At 41.3% G+C, this 15,377-nt stretch overlaps 3 protein-coding genes across 6 annotated transcripts in view; 1 reads left to right on the top strand and 2 right to left on the bottom strand.

Annotated features, from left to right (window-relative positions):
* Positions 1-15,377, top strand: part of LOC111862895 (procollagen-lysine,2-oxoglutarate 5-dioxygenase 1) — a 41,196-nt gene that overhangs the window by 11,423 nt on the left and 14,396 nt on the right. For all 3 annotated transcript variants that reach the window (XM_023848711.2, XM_023848701.2, XM_023848718.1), the window contains 3 exons: positions 693-814; positions 1,008-1,109; positions 2,287-2,412. In XM_023848711.2, the coding sequence (XP_023704479.1) occupies positions 693-814; positions 1,008-1,109; positions 2,287-2,412 (350 nt within the window). The remainder of the gene's footprint in view (positions 1-692; positions 815-1,007; positions 1,110-2,286; positions 2,413-15,377) is intronic.
* LOC111862907 (immunoglobulin domain-containing protein oig-4) overlaps positions 4,266-15,377 on the bottom strand; it is a 125,218-nt gene continuing 114,106 nt past the window's right edge. The window contains exons 1-4 of one of the 2 annotated variants that reach the window (XM_023848750.2): positions 8,535-10,169; positions 7,040-7,226; positions 6,791-6,940; positions 4,266-5,152 (exon numbers count right to left, since the gene is read on the bottom strand). In XM_023848750.2, the coding sequence (XP_023704518.1) occupies positions 4,994-5,152; positions 6,791-6,940; positions 7,040-7,213 (483 nt within the window). In that variant the 5' untranslated portion in view covers positions 7,214-7,226; positions 8,535-10,169 and the 3' untranslated portion in view covers positions 4,266-4,993. Of the gene's footprint in view, positions 5,153-6,790; positions 6,941-7,039; positions 7,227-8,534; positions 10,170-15,377 lie in introns of those variants that run through there. The other variant, XM_033751036.1, reaches the window with a different exon arrangement.
* On the bottom strand, positions 11,166-14,757 carry LOC111862904 (immunoglobulin domain-containing protein oig-4). Its single transcript, XM_023848735.2, has 3 exons — positions 14,254-14,757; positions 12,883-13,032; positions 11,166-11,972 (listed from the first exon to the last, which is right to left on the bottom strand). The coding sequence occupies exons 1-3, from the start codon at positions 14,440-14,442 to the stop codon at positions 11,814-11,816; spliced, it is 498 nt and encodes a 165-aa protein (XP_023704503.1). The 5' UTR covers positions 14,443-14,757; the 3' UTR covers positions 11,166-11,813.

Consider the following 15,377-nt stretch of genomic DNA (forward strand, 5'->3'; position numbering starts at 1 on the left):
TAGTGTATGTCATTTCACCGGAACAGAGTTTTACCCCCCCCTCCCCCCGCCTCTTTTACACAAGTATTTCTCATAGAGATCTTTTTATACATGAATAGATTTCACTTGGAGATCTAGGTAGGATTATAGCATTGAAATAGACTAGTGGAAAATCCCTTTGAGGTTTGATAGGTGTCATTTCTTTTGTATCTTCATCCTTCTGTCCCTGATCCCTTTCATAACTTTCCTTTGTGCCCTCTTATCCATTAAAACATTTTTATCCTACAGATAGCACAATATTGAAAACAGCGGTAACACTTCTCTATTAAATATCATAAACTCATGCATGCAGCCCCCACCCCGAAGATGTGAGATGTGGCGATCATGCTGAGTCACATAAAAGTAGTGAAGCAGTGCCCTTCCATTTCCACCCTGTAAGCACACTTTACATTCTATATAAGATTTTTAACCACTGCCCAGGATGATTGATAAAAGTTGTGTTTTTACTTTTTCATCCTTTACATGTTTCAGTCAAATGACCATTTTCCTTCTGGAGATCGTTTTGACTGAAACATGTAAAGGATGAAAAAGTGAAAATGAAACATTTATCAATCATCCTGGGCGGTGGTTAAAAATCTTATATGCAGTTACTAGTGTGATGGACCAGGATGAATCAAGTTAACTTTTCGTTCTATGTCGTGCTGTTTCCCTAGGCAGAGTTCCACGCCGAGCTGGTGGAGGACTTCCTGTCACAGCACGGCGAAGAGTATCGTACCATCAAAAGGATCAACCCAAGTCATAAGACGAAGGAGTCTGAGGCCCGCAGCCTGGCCATGTGAGTACAGTCGGCAAGTTTATAACTGAACGGTTTATTCTATCCTGAACAAAAATAATCTTACTCACATTTATCCTCACAACCTCTATTGCTCCCTATGTGCCTCGTCCATTTGATGACCCTAAACACTGCCATATGGAGTAGATTAGTGCTACACTGCTGTGTGGGGTCTGATCCAGTCTTCATGTTGCAGAAACTACTGTTTGACTGTGGAGTGTGAATACTACCTGAACCTGGACAGCGATGCTCATTTGGATAACCCTCACGCCCTTCGCCTTCTCATCGAGCAGAACAGGTGTGTGCACACAGTACTTGTTGCTCTTAAAGCTTGTATACATGTAGCCAATACAAAAGCACCTTCATTTCCCACTCTGCCCACCATGTCACCATTATCATCATTTAGGGAAGAGGATGGACATGGCAAGCTTTTTGTGTTGATGAGGGTCTCTACTGAGAGTGACCCAGATTTGCTCAGAAGTCCAAGTGTTGCTTATGTCAGGTACATGTTGAGGCAGAGTAAAGCATCTTCTGCAGTTATTTCTGTCTGTTGATCTCCTACACTAAAAATGAGGCCGAAAGCATTTCCCACTGGAGTACGGATATTTTCCAGATGTTTTTTATGCTATTTTGTATACTGTCTGACAGTACTGAAGGTGGACAGCAACAAAAAGTGGTTGAACGAAACTTCTTCAAGCAATGGAGGCAGGCTACACTGCTCGTACACAAAGTGGGGGAAGTTACCATCTGCTTTTGGTACTCAGACAATGTGTCATTGTCCAGCTCACATGTTCACAAGTTGAGGCATGGCAACACTGCTGCGCACACTGCAGATGTCCTGGTGCACGGAGTTAGAAATTATTCATCATTTTAGTTTGTCAGATGTTCACCACATTGAAAAAGTGTTTTAAACAAATAATATAATGCAGGCCATGTTTTGTGTCTTATATCAAAGCCTTTGTATGACATTTTTCAGAAGACCACTGGATTCATGTTTAAGCATAACGCATAGTAGACAGATATAAACCAAAATAAAATTAATTTAATTGAATTGTATTTCATAGTGTGAAAGCTGCAGCTGGTACACAGATGCATGGTTGAGCATGTCTTTTTGTCTAATGTTCACTTTATGCCAGAAACTCAACAGATTTCCCAGTTGTCATGAATCAGTACTATTGAAGCTGCATTAGATAACACTGTATTGTTTTCACAGTGACTAAATTGTGATGACTGGTTATAGTTTAAAATTAGTCCTCACCCTGGAACATTAAAAATGTATTTCAGATGTCTGTACCAACATAAAATCTTCATGACTTATTGCTGAAGTCATTATCAGGTCTGTTTTGAGTCATCAGTGCTTCACACAGTGGTGAAAACAAAATGTTTTGTAGTGCAGTAGGAAGTTAGCCACATAGAATCATCAGAACCTGCCTCAGGGGCAGTGAATGTAATGTGAATTGCTTGTTGTTCTTCAGGAGTGTTGTGGCGCCACTGCTCTTGAGACCTTACAAGGCTTGGTCTAACTTCTGGGGTGCACTGACAGCTGATGGTTTCTATGCCAGATCTATGGATTACATGGAAATCATCCACAATGACCGCCGGTGAGTGCTTTTCTTGTTTCTTAAATTTAGTTTAGCTCTGTCTGTTTGGTTGTGTCAATGTGTTGGAAGGGAAAGTTTCTAATGAACCCACTGACATGCTACACACAGACTCTATTTAATTCACTGATGGTTGAAATGTCTACCTGATATTTAAGAATTAATTTTCTACCACACAGAAACACAGTATGTCTCCATTAACAAAAAGTGGTCAGTGCTGTTTTTTGAGAATCAGATGTAATGTGTAAATACACTGTGTGGGCAAAATGTTAAAGCAGGTGATGTGTATAGTTGCCACTGTACTTAAGAAGGAAATGTTATAGCAATCGTGTAGCATCATAGCCTGTGTATGTTAGAGCCATCTGGTGGTAAAGTGTAATTTTAAGAAGTATAGGAAGAGAGACCAGGAAGGAGGGAATTGAAGCCAGCCATGCACACTCCTTGCTAATCATATTGTGTAAATGCTCTTAAATCTAAGGGTAAGATTGTGAGGACATGATCACAGATGTAATTGAGCCCTACTTTCCGTTGCTCATCTTGAAAGAACTGTCAGACTTAAGTGCAGGCAAAATAACGAGGAAGACAGAGCATGTGTAGCAAGCCAAAGGAATGTCAACATTTTTGGGAGAGTGTAAAGATAAATACTTTGGAAGATAAATCAGTAAATAATAGAGTAAGATGTTGCAGGCACTGTATAAGAATGATTTGAAATGGAGTTTCAGAGATGATTTTGTATGTGACACTAAGAGGAAAACAAATGCCTGAGAAGAGGACTGAGATTGCGATTGGAACAGAGCACAAAGAGGGAAGGAAGATTTGGGGGGGGGGAAGTTGAGGAGGAGCAGGAGGAGAGGTGACCTGTGTGTAAAGTGGAAATGTGTAAGCAAAAAGGAGGAGGAGAATATAAAGCGCCATTTTCACGTAATTCCAGGTTGAAAGCATTTTGCATCAGTAGCAAGAGTCTGAAACTTTGTTTGCAGTGTCATGGCTGTAGCAGGTGTGGATAATGGCTGTTCCTGTTGTTTCATAACAAAAGTTCCAAGTTTGGTAGGAGCAGAACCAAGCAATCGTAAGCTCAGATTCATCCTGAGTCAAAAGAAACCTGCATGTGAATGTGTTGAAGAAGTTCATCAGGATGGAATGAATAGGATGAACCCTTTTCCAGCCTTTGTATTTTGAAATTCATTCTTACAAATTAATTTGATCACGTAACAAAGTAGGCACTTTCATACGTGAAAATATAAAATCCCTGTCTTCTGTTATTCCAGTATTCAAACTACTAGAAGAGCACACGTATTAAAGATAAGCAGCGACACACACAGAGAGCGCCTACACTGAACAACACATGAACAGCGATAAAAACAAGAAGTGGCCGCTGCAGCACCGTAGATATAGGGCATGTACCCTGAAAAATTTTAATTAAAAAATTTGAAAAAGAAAGAGAACGGAGATCTTATAGACATTTTAACTTGAATTAAAGTTTTAAAAAGTGCTAATTTAAAAATCAAATCGACGCGTGTAGATTAACAAAGATTTTATACAATTAGAAAGACTGGTGATTTTAAATTTTAACGAGCAGTGTAACAGCTACGTGAGTGATACACACCTGATGATGGCCATTTAGGGCCGAAACATGTAGTGTGGAGGAGGAAAAAGAAGTAAAAACTACAATAAAATTGTTGCACTTAAGACGGTATTTGTCCATATATACTAGAAGAGATTTTGGATGATACAAGACTGCATGCAAACATAATGCGGTGGTTAATATGTGAAGTTTATAATAGTAGGCTTCCACAGAAAAATTATGATTTGAGTTTGGATGCCAAGACAAGGGGTCAGTATATGCAACTAGGTGGTTGTCTGTAGACATCATTTATTTCATGCTCATAGATTGTGACATTTGGTTGTGTGCTTAATTGTATTAAATAGAATTGTAAGCTAGGAAGTTAGGCAGTGACTTGAACACCTGAAGGCTGCCAGTTTAACCTGGAGCCTGCATTACACAGCGGATTGTGAAGACGGGAGGGGAAGTGTTCACTCTCTGAAGCTGCAGTTATACAGTGGGCTCTACAGGAAGCAGGAAAACTCTACCAAACATTGTGGTGTCAGGAGCTGTGTGGTTCATATCATGGCCTCAAAACTGGCTACCTTAACTGTGGATTTTCATTATCTTCCTCAGTCCCTCTTGGCAGAGGCAGGAATAGTGCCTCAAACTGGGCCATGATAACTTCCTTCCAGATCTTCTGAATTCATGACTATTGTAACATTCTACACAATTCTGTGCAGTTGAATACACCAACACAATTTTTGTGAGGAAGTCTGGTTTAAATATCCTGTTACTGGATACCAGAAAGTAATATTAAATATCGATTTTAAGTAACCTGTTTTGATTGTGTGGAATGGATTGAATTGGCCCAGTGGCAGGTTATCTTTGCAAATTGATATTTTGCAGTCTTGAAGAACACGACAGTCATTTGTTACTCTTAAATGTGATTTACAGTTGAGCTTTAAAACCCTAACTTGAAATATATGTGAGACAAGGAAATGGTGTGGATGTGTGCAGGTGGGGCAGAGGGGGGAAGAGTCAGTCGAAGGCAATGCTGAAGTCTGTCTTGAAACTTCGCCGATCAACAGAATACTTGTTGTCTGCAGTACACTCGTACAGTCCTGCATCCATCTGTGCAGCCGGGTCGATCTCGAGCTTTGACTTAACTTTGTCTGGCTTGATTTTCCATTCATGGACCTGCAATTACGATTGCAATAGTACATTGGCCTCTAGAAAATATAATTTGTTGCAGGGATGCAGTCAGGAAGGTCGAGATAGGGAGATCACTTTGGGAAGAGGCAGAAGGGTGGAATAATGTTGAAAACGTGGAGCATGAGCATGTGAATTCACAGGATTCTGTACTGATAATGATGAAGTGTTAGTACAGAGGGTATAGTAGTTGCTTTTCTTATCAACATCACAATACATAGTAGCTAAAATTTAAACTAGGGTAACATCAAATTGGGAAATCTAAGATAGTTTGTGTAATTAAGGAAAAGGTTGAAAATGAGGATGTAACTTGCATCAAAAGACTAGCGCAACACTTGCGCATCGCTTTAACAACCTTGGCTGAGGTACATATTGGAAAGAGTAGGGAGTGAATTTCATAATATCTTCGGATTTTCTCTGTTGGGTCCACAGCAGGAAATAGGAACCAGTTGTGTATTTTGATGATTGTCAACTGCTGAAGGAAAACTCTGCCCCACCTATCTAATCAGCTGCAGGGTTGATGTGGAGTTGAGCAGGGGAAATGCATAATGAGACAGGAAGGGTAAATAGGCAAAAGAAGTTGCCCCTGCCACAGGCCGTGGAGGCCCATACGGTTGTGAGATGTTGAGGCTCCCACATATTCTAGACAGTCCACTCACTGACAGCAGTGAGGTTGTCAGCCTTATGTGCTGACTGCTCTGTACCCCCAGGATGATCCATGGTACTCATTTCTGTTAGAGGCTGAGTCGACCCCAAAGCCATACTGCGGCTGGAAAGATTAGGTCAATTGAAAAATCCAATGTCCTCATCAGGAATTGAACCCACGACCTTCCTGCTTGTAGCATAATAGTGCCTCAAGCAGCCATGCTGCCATGTGCCTCACAACAGGAAGAATACTGGAAGAAAATGACACTCTTTAGAAGGGACTGAGGAGGACCATGATAAATTCACTGATATCTGTTGCGATTGCAATTGCCCTCTTCTTCTCCAGCCTCTGCCAAAGCAGTTTTTCTTCCCTGTCATTTATTTACAACTTTATTGTTACCAGATATAAATTAAGTTGTACAGAAGTTGGGAACCCCAGTACCAGTAGAAGACATATCAAGGACTGTGACGAACAAAGATGAACATTCAGCGGATCATCACAATGAGGTGGTAAATTTGTTAACTTGTTGATAGGAGGTTTGTGACACTGGATCCATATGGGAATGTTATGTCAGAATATGAAAGTGCTAAATGTCATGTGACATCAGTGAAAGTAAAGGGAGCTCATACAGTGCTTCAGTATGGTTTAGCCAGTGCAGCTTTGATTTGCATAGATCACAGTCATTCGTTTGTAGGAACTGATAGAGAGTTCAGAAGAATGAAGTGATCCGTGAAACCTTGACTCCTTCCAGGAAAGAACATGATCTTCTGGAAGTGATGCCATGTAATCTGGTAAGTAGATAGCTGTGTTCTGGAGAAATCTGTTTCCTCCATTTTCATGGCACCTACCAGACTACAAGGCATCACATCCCAGGAGACCACAGTTGTCAAATTCACAATGTAAGAACTTCCGGTCTTGAAAGAACATCAATTTGGAAGTTAGTTTCTGTGATTTAAAGGCTGTCTGTATGGCATACTCACATGTAGGTTGGAGTGTGCATAAAGCTCAATGCTGTCTTTGAACCAGGTGATGTGAGGCCGAGGGGTGCCCTTAGCCACGCAGACAAACACTATCTTGTGGCCCAACATGTATTCATAGTCAAAGTGAGATGCCAGCAAAATCTTGGCTCCCTGCAGGCAGAAAGTCTCCACTTGTTGTGTGTGCCAGTGTCCGGTTGCTCTCAGACAGATACTACAATGCTATGGCATTCCAGTGTGTCAGCTACTCACATCACTGTTGTTGTAATACTGGTCGGAATCTTGGTCCCGATACTTCCCCGTTATCGGAAGACCGATCTGCATCCTGCTCTTTGGCCTGCTTCGACCCCTGCCCCTGCGTCCCTGCGCTCCGAGGCTGAGCAGCAAGATCACTAGCAGCATCCCTTTCACATTCCTGACTCTCATTGTTGGTTCAGCCCTGGAAGAGAATTAAGTATTTGTAAACGTGGATAACCCAGAATAATCTTTTTTGCAACATAGCACAGTACAGTAACAGGAAGGGTGTGGTGGTGTGTTCAGATAGCCTGCATAATTTGTGCAGGCAGCTGGGTATCTACTGCAGTTTGAGAAAAGTGGATTTGCCCATAAACGTTGTCCTGCAGGCAGAAGTAGGATATTTTTGCCTTCCTGGTCACTATCACAATATATAGTAAGTAAAATTTTAAAGAAGGGATAATGGCGTAAGAAGTGAAATTGTCACATGTAGTGAAAAGAAGATTTGGAATGAGGATTTCAGTTGCAGTAATCGCACATCACTTGACTGCCGTACAGAGTGGCAAGTGTATGGAGTACTCGTCATAGCATCTTTGTGTATTCTGTATTAGGCCTACAGTAAGAAACAGAACAGACAAGAAAGTGGCATTTGTAGAATTCTTGGAGACAAGAACAGTCAGAGACCATAATGGGCATCATAATCATTGTGTAGCAGATGGCATGCTTGCTTTATATGATTTGATTCTTGGCCGTGAAATTGAATATTCTGAACTACGTTCATTTTTCTTTCCTTCAGTCCCTCAGAAAAATTCGGGGACAGTTTGTTAAAATGGGCCGCAACTGGCTCTTTCCATTGATCACCCTGCTGTGTAAGCGTTGCAGTTCAAAAAGTGAAGTTCTGCACCAGAATGCATGGAGTTCCTGCACACTTCATTTGCACCTTTCCATTCCGAATGCTCCTAGCTGTTACAAATAGTTTTCGTGAATGTAGGAACAATATGAAGTATGCCTACAGCTTTGGGTATAATGTTTATCCTGCTCCCTGCTGAAGTTGATGCTTATAACATCAAAGATTTGCATTGGTGCCTTGTCTTTAATTCTGTACTCAGGAAGAACAGTAAATACAGAATGTGTTGGCATTTGTATGATCTCTCTCTGTGTTACATTTCACATTCCTTACTGCAGTGGTTTCTTAGTTACTGCCATTGAACGAAAATCCTGCCGTTGCCATTTTGTTGTCTTACATATTCCCCCCTTCCCCCCACAGAAAAAAGTCATGGCAGTAGCATCCCATGGCACAATGTCCAGACCAGATTTAATTGAAATCCATCCAGCAGTTCTGATACGGAAGCATGTGGCCGTATGGACACAACCAGCTGTATGTGCATTCATTTCATATACAAAAACCCAGTTGCAACAGAAATCTGGCAGTGAGAGCGCACAGAGTTTTGTACAAATGTCCTCTCTCCAATGTCAGTATTTCAAAATCACAAGGCCCCTACTTAATACTTACAGTTAATGGTTGGCTTGTGCAAGTCTCCGATGTAGGTCTCCTCCTGCTGTGTGTAGCCGTTGCTCTGTCTGTGCTTAATATGCATGAGGGTCACCACACTCTCACCATTGGCTTAATGAAGTCCTTCCTTTTCCACAGGGAACCAACTGAATGGATCTGTCTGTCTGACTTGTATCTCTGTAGTATTGTGGCAGTTAATGGGATTTGTGTTTCTTGGGCTTTGTCGTGTTAGATGGGAGATTAGTTGTAACTTATGGTTGGAAGTGGGTGTGGCCCCAGAACTGCAGACAGGCTTGGTCAGGATAGGTAGCCTCTGTGCCTGGAGTTGAGCCTATGACTTCTCGCATATGAAGCAGGGTCACTTAGTCGTTTCATTGCAATGTTCAGTGCCACTTTTCTTGGGGGAGGCTCCTGGGAAGAGACACATGCAGTTTGATGTTTTCATGATACTGAAGATTCCTGTTGTGGTCTCTGGGGTAGGTGGGTACCAATGTTTCAGAGGAGCACACTGTTTCCATCTTCAGGTCTGCATGTTCTTTCAAAATGTTGGTACCCATTTTCCAGGCCACACGGTGTCATAACATGGAAGGGAACACTTACGAGACCTTGGTATAGATAGGATGATATGAAAATTAGCCTCAATGAGGTCAGAGCTGGTTTGTATAAATGTAAATTAGATTGAACTGGCTCAGTATAAGGTTCAGCCAGTGGCTTTTGGAACATGGTGATTTACATTGAGTTCCATGTCAGTAGGGAATTTAGTTGCTTGCTTTGTAACCTTCACCTTCTTCAGGAAAAAAACATAGAGTCTGTAATTTTGACAATGGGATAGGATAATATTAAAATGGATCTTTGGAAAAGAGATTTGTTAAGTATAGAACTTGAATGTTTAAAGGTAGGAGCCACAAGCAGACTTTGTATTAGCAGTGATGTACATTGTCATAGAGCTAAGAGATTGTTTTGGGGATGCATATGGATGTAAGGATCAAGAGGTTGTTAGAAGACCGAAGTGAACAGGAAATTTGGAGTGTGAAATGTGAGATGTATGTAGAAATTTTGAGAGTGCAGGTGTGATATGAACTGACACCAGAGCCCAGATGGGGGCTAAACTTATATCTCAGTTTTACAGCGTATGAGCTGGCTGACTTAGGCTAATGAATGTAATATGCATGAAAATGTGACTTTCCTCGTTTTTACCACAAACGGAATATAAAATACGTGAAGGTACTATGAAATTTTCTCTGTACTCTTACCTTTATGTTTGGTATCCATTGCTGTGAAAGTGACATGCAAGTATTTCAGTAGAGTTTTTGGAAGCAGTTTGAATCCTTATTCCCACTTTTTTTAATGAAATGATTAAACTTTAAACTTTAATTTGTTCTGTTCTTTATATTACAGATGAATAAAAGAGAACATCTCCTTATTTGGCTCTCTGCTTCAGAGATATTCTGAGATAAGTTTAATACCCTGATGACTCTTGCATTTGATTTGCACTCTTCTTAGTGTTTACATGTTTACGTTCACTGTGACATCACTGCATCAGCGGAACTAAATCCTTCAGACATTGTGGTTGAGGGATATTGTAAACTCTCTGAACTGAGAGCGGAGTGACAGACAGCAGACGTAAAGATGAAGGTGTGTTTAGATTTGCAACATCTGTCAGGTTTCTTTGATCATTTCTAAACGGATCAGTGTTACGTGAAGCAGTATGCCTAGTGGGATCTCACCGTACATTTCCGGTTGCAGTGTGATATAAGCAACAGGTTGTCCTGTATCTTCACTTTCAGGTGGTCTTGTAATTTGAGGCTCTCACAGCAGTGGCCATGGTGAATCTGACCATCTTCTGGGATGTGATGCCCTTTGAAGGGCCAGTGCTGTGTGCACTGTCCTCTTTGCTCTTATTGATTTATTCATGGCCCTGCTCCTGTGCCACCCTGTCCCTATATCTGTGCAGCTTTGGTGCACACAGCCCACTTTTATATCCTGAGGATAGAGGTGGACGGTTCCTTACAGACACTGGTAATGATCTGCCAGACTACAAGGTGTCACATCACAGAAGACTAATATTTGTAGTCTTTTCTATGCTGTAGTGGTTAACAGTAGCTTTTCTGTACTGACCAGCACCAGGATATATAAAAGTCAGAAATGTCATCATTTTGGGGGGTTGAGAAGGCAAGATGAAGGGTGTAAGGTTAAGAGCTGTGGGGAAGACAGGAATGGTTGCTGCTGGAGTAGTACTGAGCAGGTGGGACCAACTGTGACAGTGGCATCAGCCCCAAAGCCACATGCTGGGCAGTTTCATGTCATCCTTAGCTTTTCCCTTCCCAAAAATTTGGGCGTTTGAACAGCTTATCTGACATTTTGTGTTTCCTTTCTGCCCCTGTGACCTGTGTCGTCATGTCCATGAGTTCACCGTGCTGATAGTACAAGAACAGTGAAATGATGGTGGCAAAGGGGAGGGGTACTTGACAAGGAAGTGAATGGAAACAACAAAATTTGACAGAACAGGGAGGAATGTGTACAATTATATAAATATATGGAATTCCTTAAAAATGTGACAGAGGTAATGATGTTTGGGAGTGGTGGTAGCAGATCTTGAAGAAACTAGGAGCGGATTAAATTAAGGAAATGTATGCTATGTTTCAATCCAGAATCTTTTATTTTCTTATCTCCTGTATAAAAACATAACCATTAAAATATACAAAACTAATTTCACCTGTTGTTTTATATGGATGGCAAAATTTGTTGCTCATGCTAACAGAATAAGATTTAGTGGGGAACATTTTGATGCAAAGGGGAGGCGGTAACAGGATGATGGAAGAAAGTACAAAATAAGTAGTTTCATAATTTGTTATTTTTGCTGAACATTAATTATTAGGGAGTCATGTTAAGGAGGGGGATGAGATGGGCAGGGCATGCAACATAAAGATATTAGAAATGTATACAACACAATTTCGGTTTGAGAACCTGATGGGAAGAACCCATATGGAAGACGAAGGTATATGTTGCGGGATAATATTAAGATAGATCTTAAGGAAATAGGGTGTCAGGATGACAACTCAGTTGGTCTGGTTCAGAATAGGTCCAGTGTCAGACTCTTGTGAACACAGTAATGAATCTTTGGGTCCCGTAAAGGCAGGGGATTTCTTGACCATCAGATGGAGCAGTGGCTTCTAAGGAAGGACTTTGCCTCATGCAGTAAGTTAGTGATGTTCATGGAAGGTGCAGGGGTTGGAGAAACAAGTGGAGGAATGCTCCATACTCTGAGATGCCACAGTGTCAGTATGTGTACGTGACATAGTCTGTGCGAAATCCTCTGCGGTCTATGGCATATTTGTTGTCTGCCTGACACTCGTAGTATCCTGCATCTTTCTGTGCTGTAGGGTCAATCTCCATCTTAGACTTCAGCGTGTCATCTCCTATTGTCCACTCGTGTACCTGGGAGAAGAGTTCAATCTGTGACAAGGTTCTCATGGCCTTATAACCTGTTACTTTCAGCTTCAGAATATTATATTTCAGCATCCTGTTGCATTGAGGTATAACTTATAGTCTTCTTTTCCATCTATGATGCAACAATGTTGTTAAATTAATATTGTTGCATTATAGACTGAAAACAAGAATATAAGTTATTCCAACTTCAGGGTGGAAGATTCTTTACCCTGACGGAAGCGGTATGTTCCTCTGGAATGTTGCTAGCTATCTAACCCTGTACATGGTACCACACCCCAGGTCACCACAATATTAGGTCATAATAACTTATAAGTTCTACTGGGGAGGGAAATGTATGTTGCTCTGTTATTTTTAGGTTTCCTGTTTAATTTAGGAGGTTGACTTTGCTGTCTGAGATTTTAAATGATCTGCTTGTCTGTCCAGGAGAATGTAGCCAGCTGTGTTTCCTTCCATGGCCTCACCAGTTTATCTACACTCAGTGCTGTATAACATAGTAATTGAGAACACGTTAAGTGAACTAAGAAATATATATTGAGGAGATGCTAAAAGTATGACAAAAGTGGATGGAAAGAGTTCTTCTTCTTCAGCTGTATTGTAGCAGTGTGATTCCTAAGGGGAGAGGGGTTAACGGACTTCACCATTTTCATTAACTGGCTATTGAACGAATTAATTAATAGAAGGTGACTAATTTATTACTGTTGAATAAGTAATATGTTATATGAAATCAGCAGCTTTTGCATTGGCTGTGCAGTTGGACTCCATTAGACGTATGTTGACACTAAAATAAATTTAAGCAGTAAATGATAATGTGAAATATAATTACTGTGAGCATAGCAGATGTGTGTAATAATTTGTGTTGTTAGATAAAAAACTTTGATTTGTTATTGACATCGCTTGCCTGGAAGAATTGGTGAGCATACAGCTCAATCCCTTCCTTAAACCATGTAATATGTGGACGGGGTTGCCCCTGGGCCATGCAGAAGAACGTTATCTTGCGGCCGAGCATGTAGTCGAGCTCAAAGTGTGATGAGTTGACAATCTTGGCCCCCTGCAAAGAACGCAGTACAGCTGATTTACTGTCTCCTCTTTAGATGACATTGTTGAGTTGGTGTCAAGGATGAGGCTGGTTGTGTAGTTGTCAGGACACCAACATTACATTATGTGGAGAAGGTGGAACCATAATAGAATTACATTTAATAAATTATTTGAGCATGTTTAAAATTCTAATTATCTGGTAACAACCCTAACACATGGAAATGAGGTTCAAAAGTATTGTCTTCTGGGATGTAACACTGTCTGGCAGAAATGATGTTTCATCTCTGTGCATTATGTTCCGCTGGCTCCGTGCAGTGCGTTCCATCAAAACACTGGTGAGCTTCAACTATTCTGTACTGCTTCACATCTCAGAAGGTAGTGCTCTTCATTGTCACCAGTGAGATCATCAGATCCAACAAACAAATGAGGTTCATGATGAAATTAAAGTTCTTGTTTTTATTCTGCTCAAGAACTGCTGTCATGCAGTCTGTTGGCCAAAATGCCTAAGACTAGAATCTACGAAACAGTAATTTTGCCACTTGCCTTGTGTGCCCATGAAACATGTAAATTGCAAGTGTCTAAAAAGAAAGTAATTAGGGAGAAATTTGGTTTTGAGAAAGATGAAGGATTGAACTGTACGATGCATGCTGGCTCTGCGTTACTGTCGGGACAGTGAAGTGTAGGAGCTGACTGGATAGTATTAAGGTTCTCACAGCAGTGGCTATGAAGAATTCTGTTGTCTGGGACGTAGGACCACATAGTCCAGTAAAAGTCAACCAACGCTTTGGAAGAATATGTCACCTCCATTGTCAGGGTTGAACCTGTTTTTACTGGGCTTACTTTTTTGACCCTGGACTTTGAGGCCATATGTTCCTCCAAAACACTGGTTTACTTTTATCGGACTATGTGGGGGTATGTCTGAAAGGGGAGAACTCTTTGTGGTAGTGGAGTGCTTCGAAGTAAAGTAGCTGGGCATATTTGAGGCCACTTCACTATAACCATTACTTGAAGCTCAAGTTACAGGCATCAGTTTAAAAAAAATTATCTTGAAAATGTGGATATATAGTGTAATAAATAGACCTAAAGGTCTACAGCATTCTTCTTTGTGGCACGTATTTGGCAGAATACATAAGCGTTTGACAGAATGTGCAGTGTACTGTCTGTACCATTGAGGAACACTCTGTGTTTGAGTGAGATTTGGCTTGGTTTGTCTTCATGTGGTGCATGTACTTACGCCTTTGTGGTTGTAGTAGCTTGCGCTTGCAGGGTTGCGATGCTGGATCAGGACGGGCATCCTGGAACCGTATCCCTTACGACCGGTGCCACGACCCTTGCCCCCCCCTCTGCCTCCACGGGCCGCTGTGACCATGTCCACACAGAGGAGGCAACCTATCAGCACCCCTAGCAGCAGCGTGCGTCCCATCTTGTCACTCCTGCTTACCGTAAACTGTCATGTTACTGTGGCTGTGTCCAGTCTCTTTTTGGCTCTAGTTCTTATTGCGTTGTCCAGTGAGTCAATTGAATGATTGCTGTCAGTCACCTCTGCATCAGCTCATGGGTGGAGTATGGCTCAGCAGGACACCTTAAGCAGAGTGCAGTCCACAACTGGTTCCTGGTTCCTCTCTTGTCCCTCCAGTTCACTATGTATTATAATTGCCATATCTCAGCCCATGCTGACTCTAGTAGTTGATGCAGCATGTAGGTACATTGTTGCAGAGTCAACTGTATGAATAATGTTTCCGTGTTTAGTTTTACTTTTATTTACACTGAAGGTCTGAATCTTGTATTTATTTATTTATTCACTGATTTCTGCCTACCTTGTCACTGAGAACGTATGAAGCATGTTGCAAATGCAGTAGTGGAACCCCAGTGTGTTTATGTTCAGTGTTTTGCTGCTGAACAATCAGACATCTGCAATGTGCCCAGTTCCTGTTCTTGTGTGTGTCGCTGGGTCTCCACGTGTACAGTAACAGCTTAAGTTAAAACAGATCAGTTGTTTTGCTATAGACTAGGTAGACTTCATGTGTATGTAGGGAGGAGGAAAATTGTGCGTTAATGAAACGTGTTGTACCTAACCTTTGGACACTAGTGTGAAGCTCGATGCATTATGGAGGCTCAGAATACCTCCATAGCCACGTACACTTCCAAGGCACAGGGTCAGCAATCAGTGGGGTGGTATAGAGAGAGATGGTGCTTGAGCCCTTGTTGCTGTCACATTATATAAGAAACAACTGCCAGTAATGTTAGGATGTCAGATTGCTTTACCATCATTTTATTGAGTGGAAAATTGGCATCAATTAGCAGCCCCTCATGCTTCAGTATGAAGGAGACTGGGGCTTTGCTTATTATCTTGGGTCC

The sequence above is a fragment of the Cryptotermes secundus genome, unplaced genomic scaffold (assembly GCF_002891405.2).
Source record: "Cryptotermes secundus unplaced genomic scaffold, Csec_1.0 scaffold1274, whole genome shotgun sequence".
In the NCBI taxonomy this organism is placed as follows: domain Eukaryota; kingdom Metazoa; phylum Arthropoda; class Insecta; order Blattodea; family Kalotermitidae; genus Cryptotermes; species Cryptotermes secundus.

Excerpts from the sequence above, each read along its gene's own strand:
- LOC111862904 (XM_023848735.2), bottom strand. The coding sequence starts at position 14,442 with ATGGGACGCACGCTGCTGCTAGGGGTGCTGATAGGTTGCCTCCTCTGT. Across the intron at positions 13,033-14,253 it reads GCTACTACAACCACAAAGGC|GGGGCCAAGATTGTCAACTC; the intron begins GTAAGTACATGC and ends CGTTCTTTGCAG. Across the intron at positions 11,973-12,882 it reads ATGCTCACCAATTCTTCCAG|GTACACGAGTGGACAATAGG; the intron begins GCAAGCGATGTC and ends CTCTTCTCCCAG.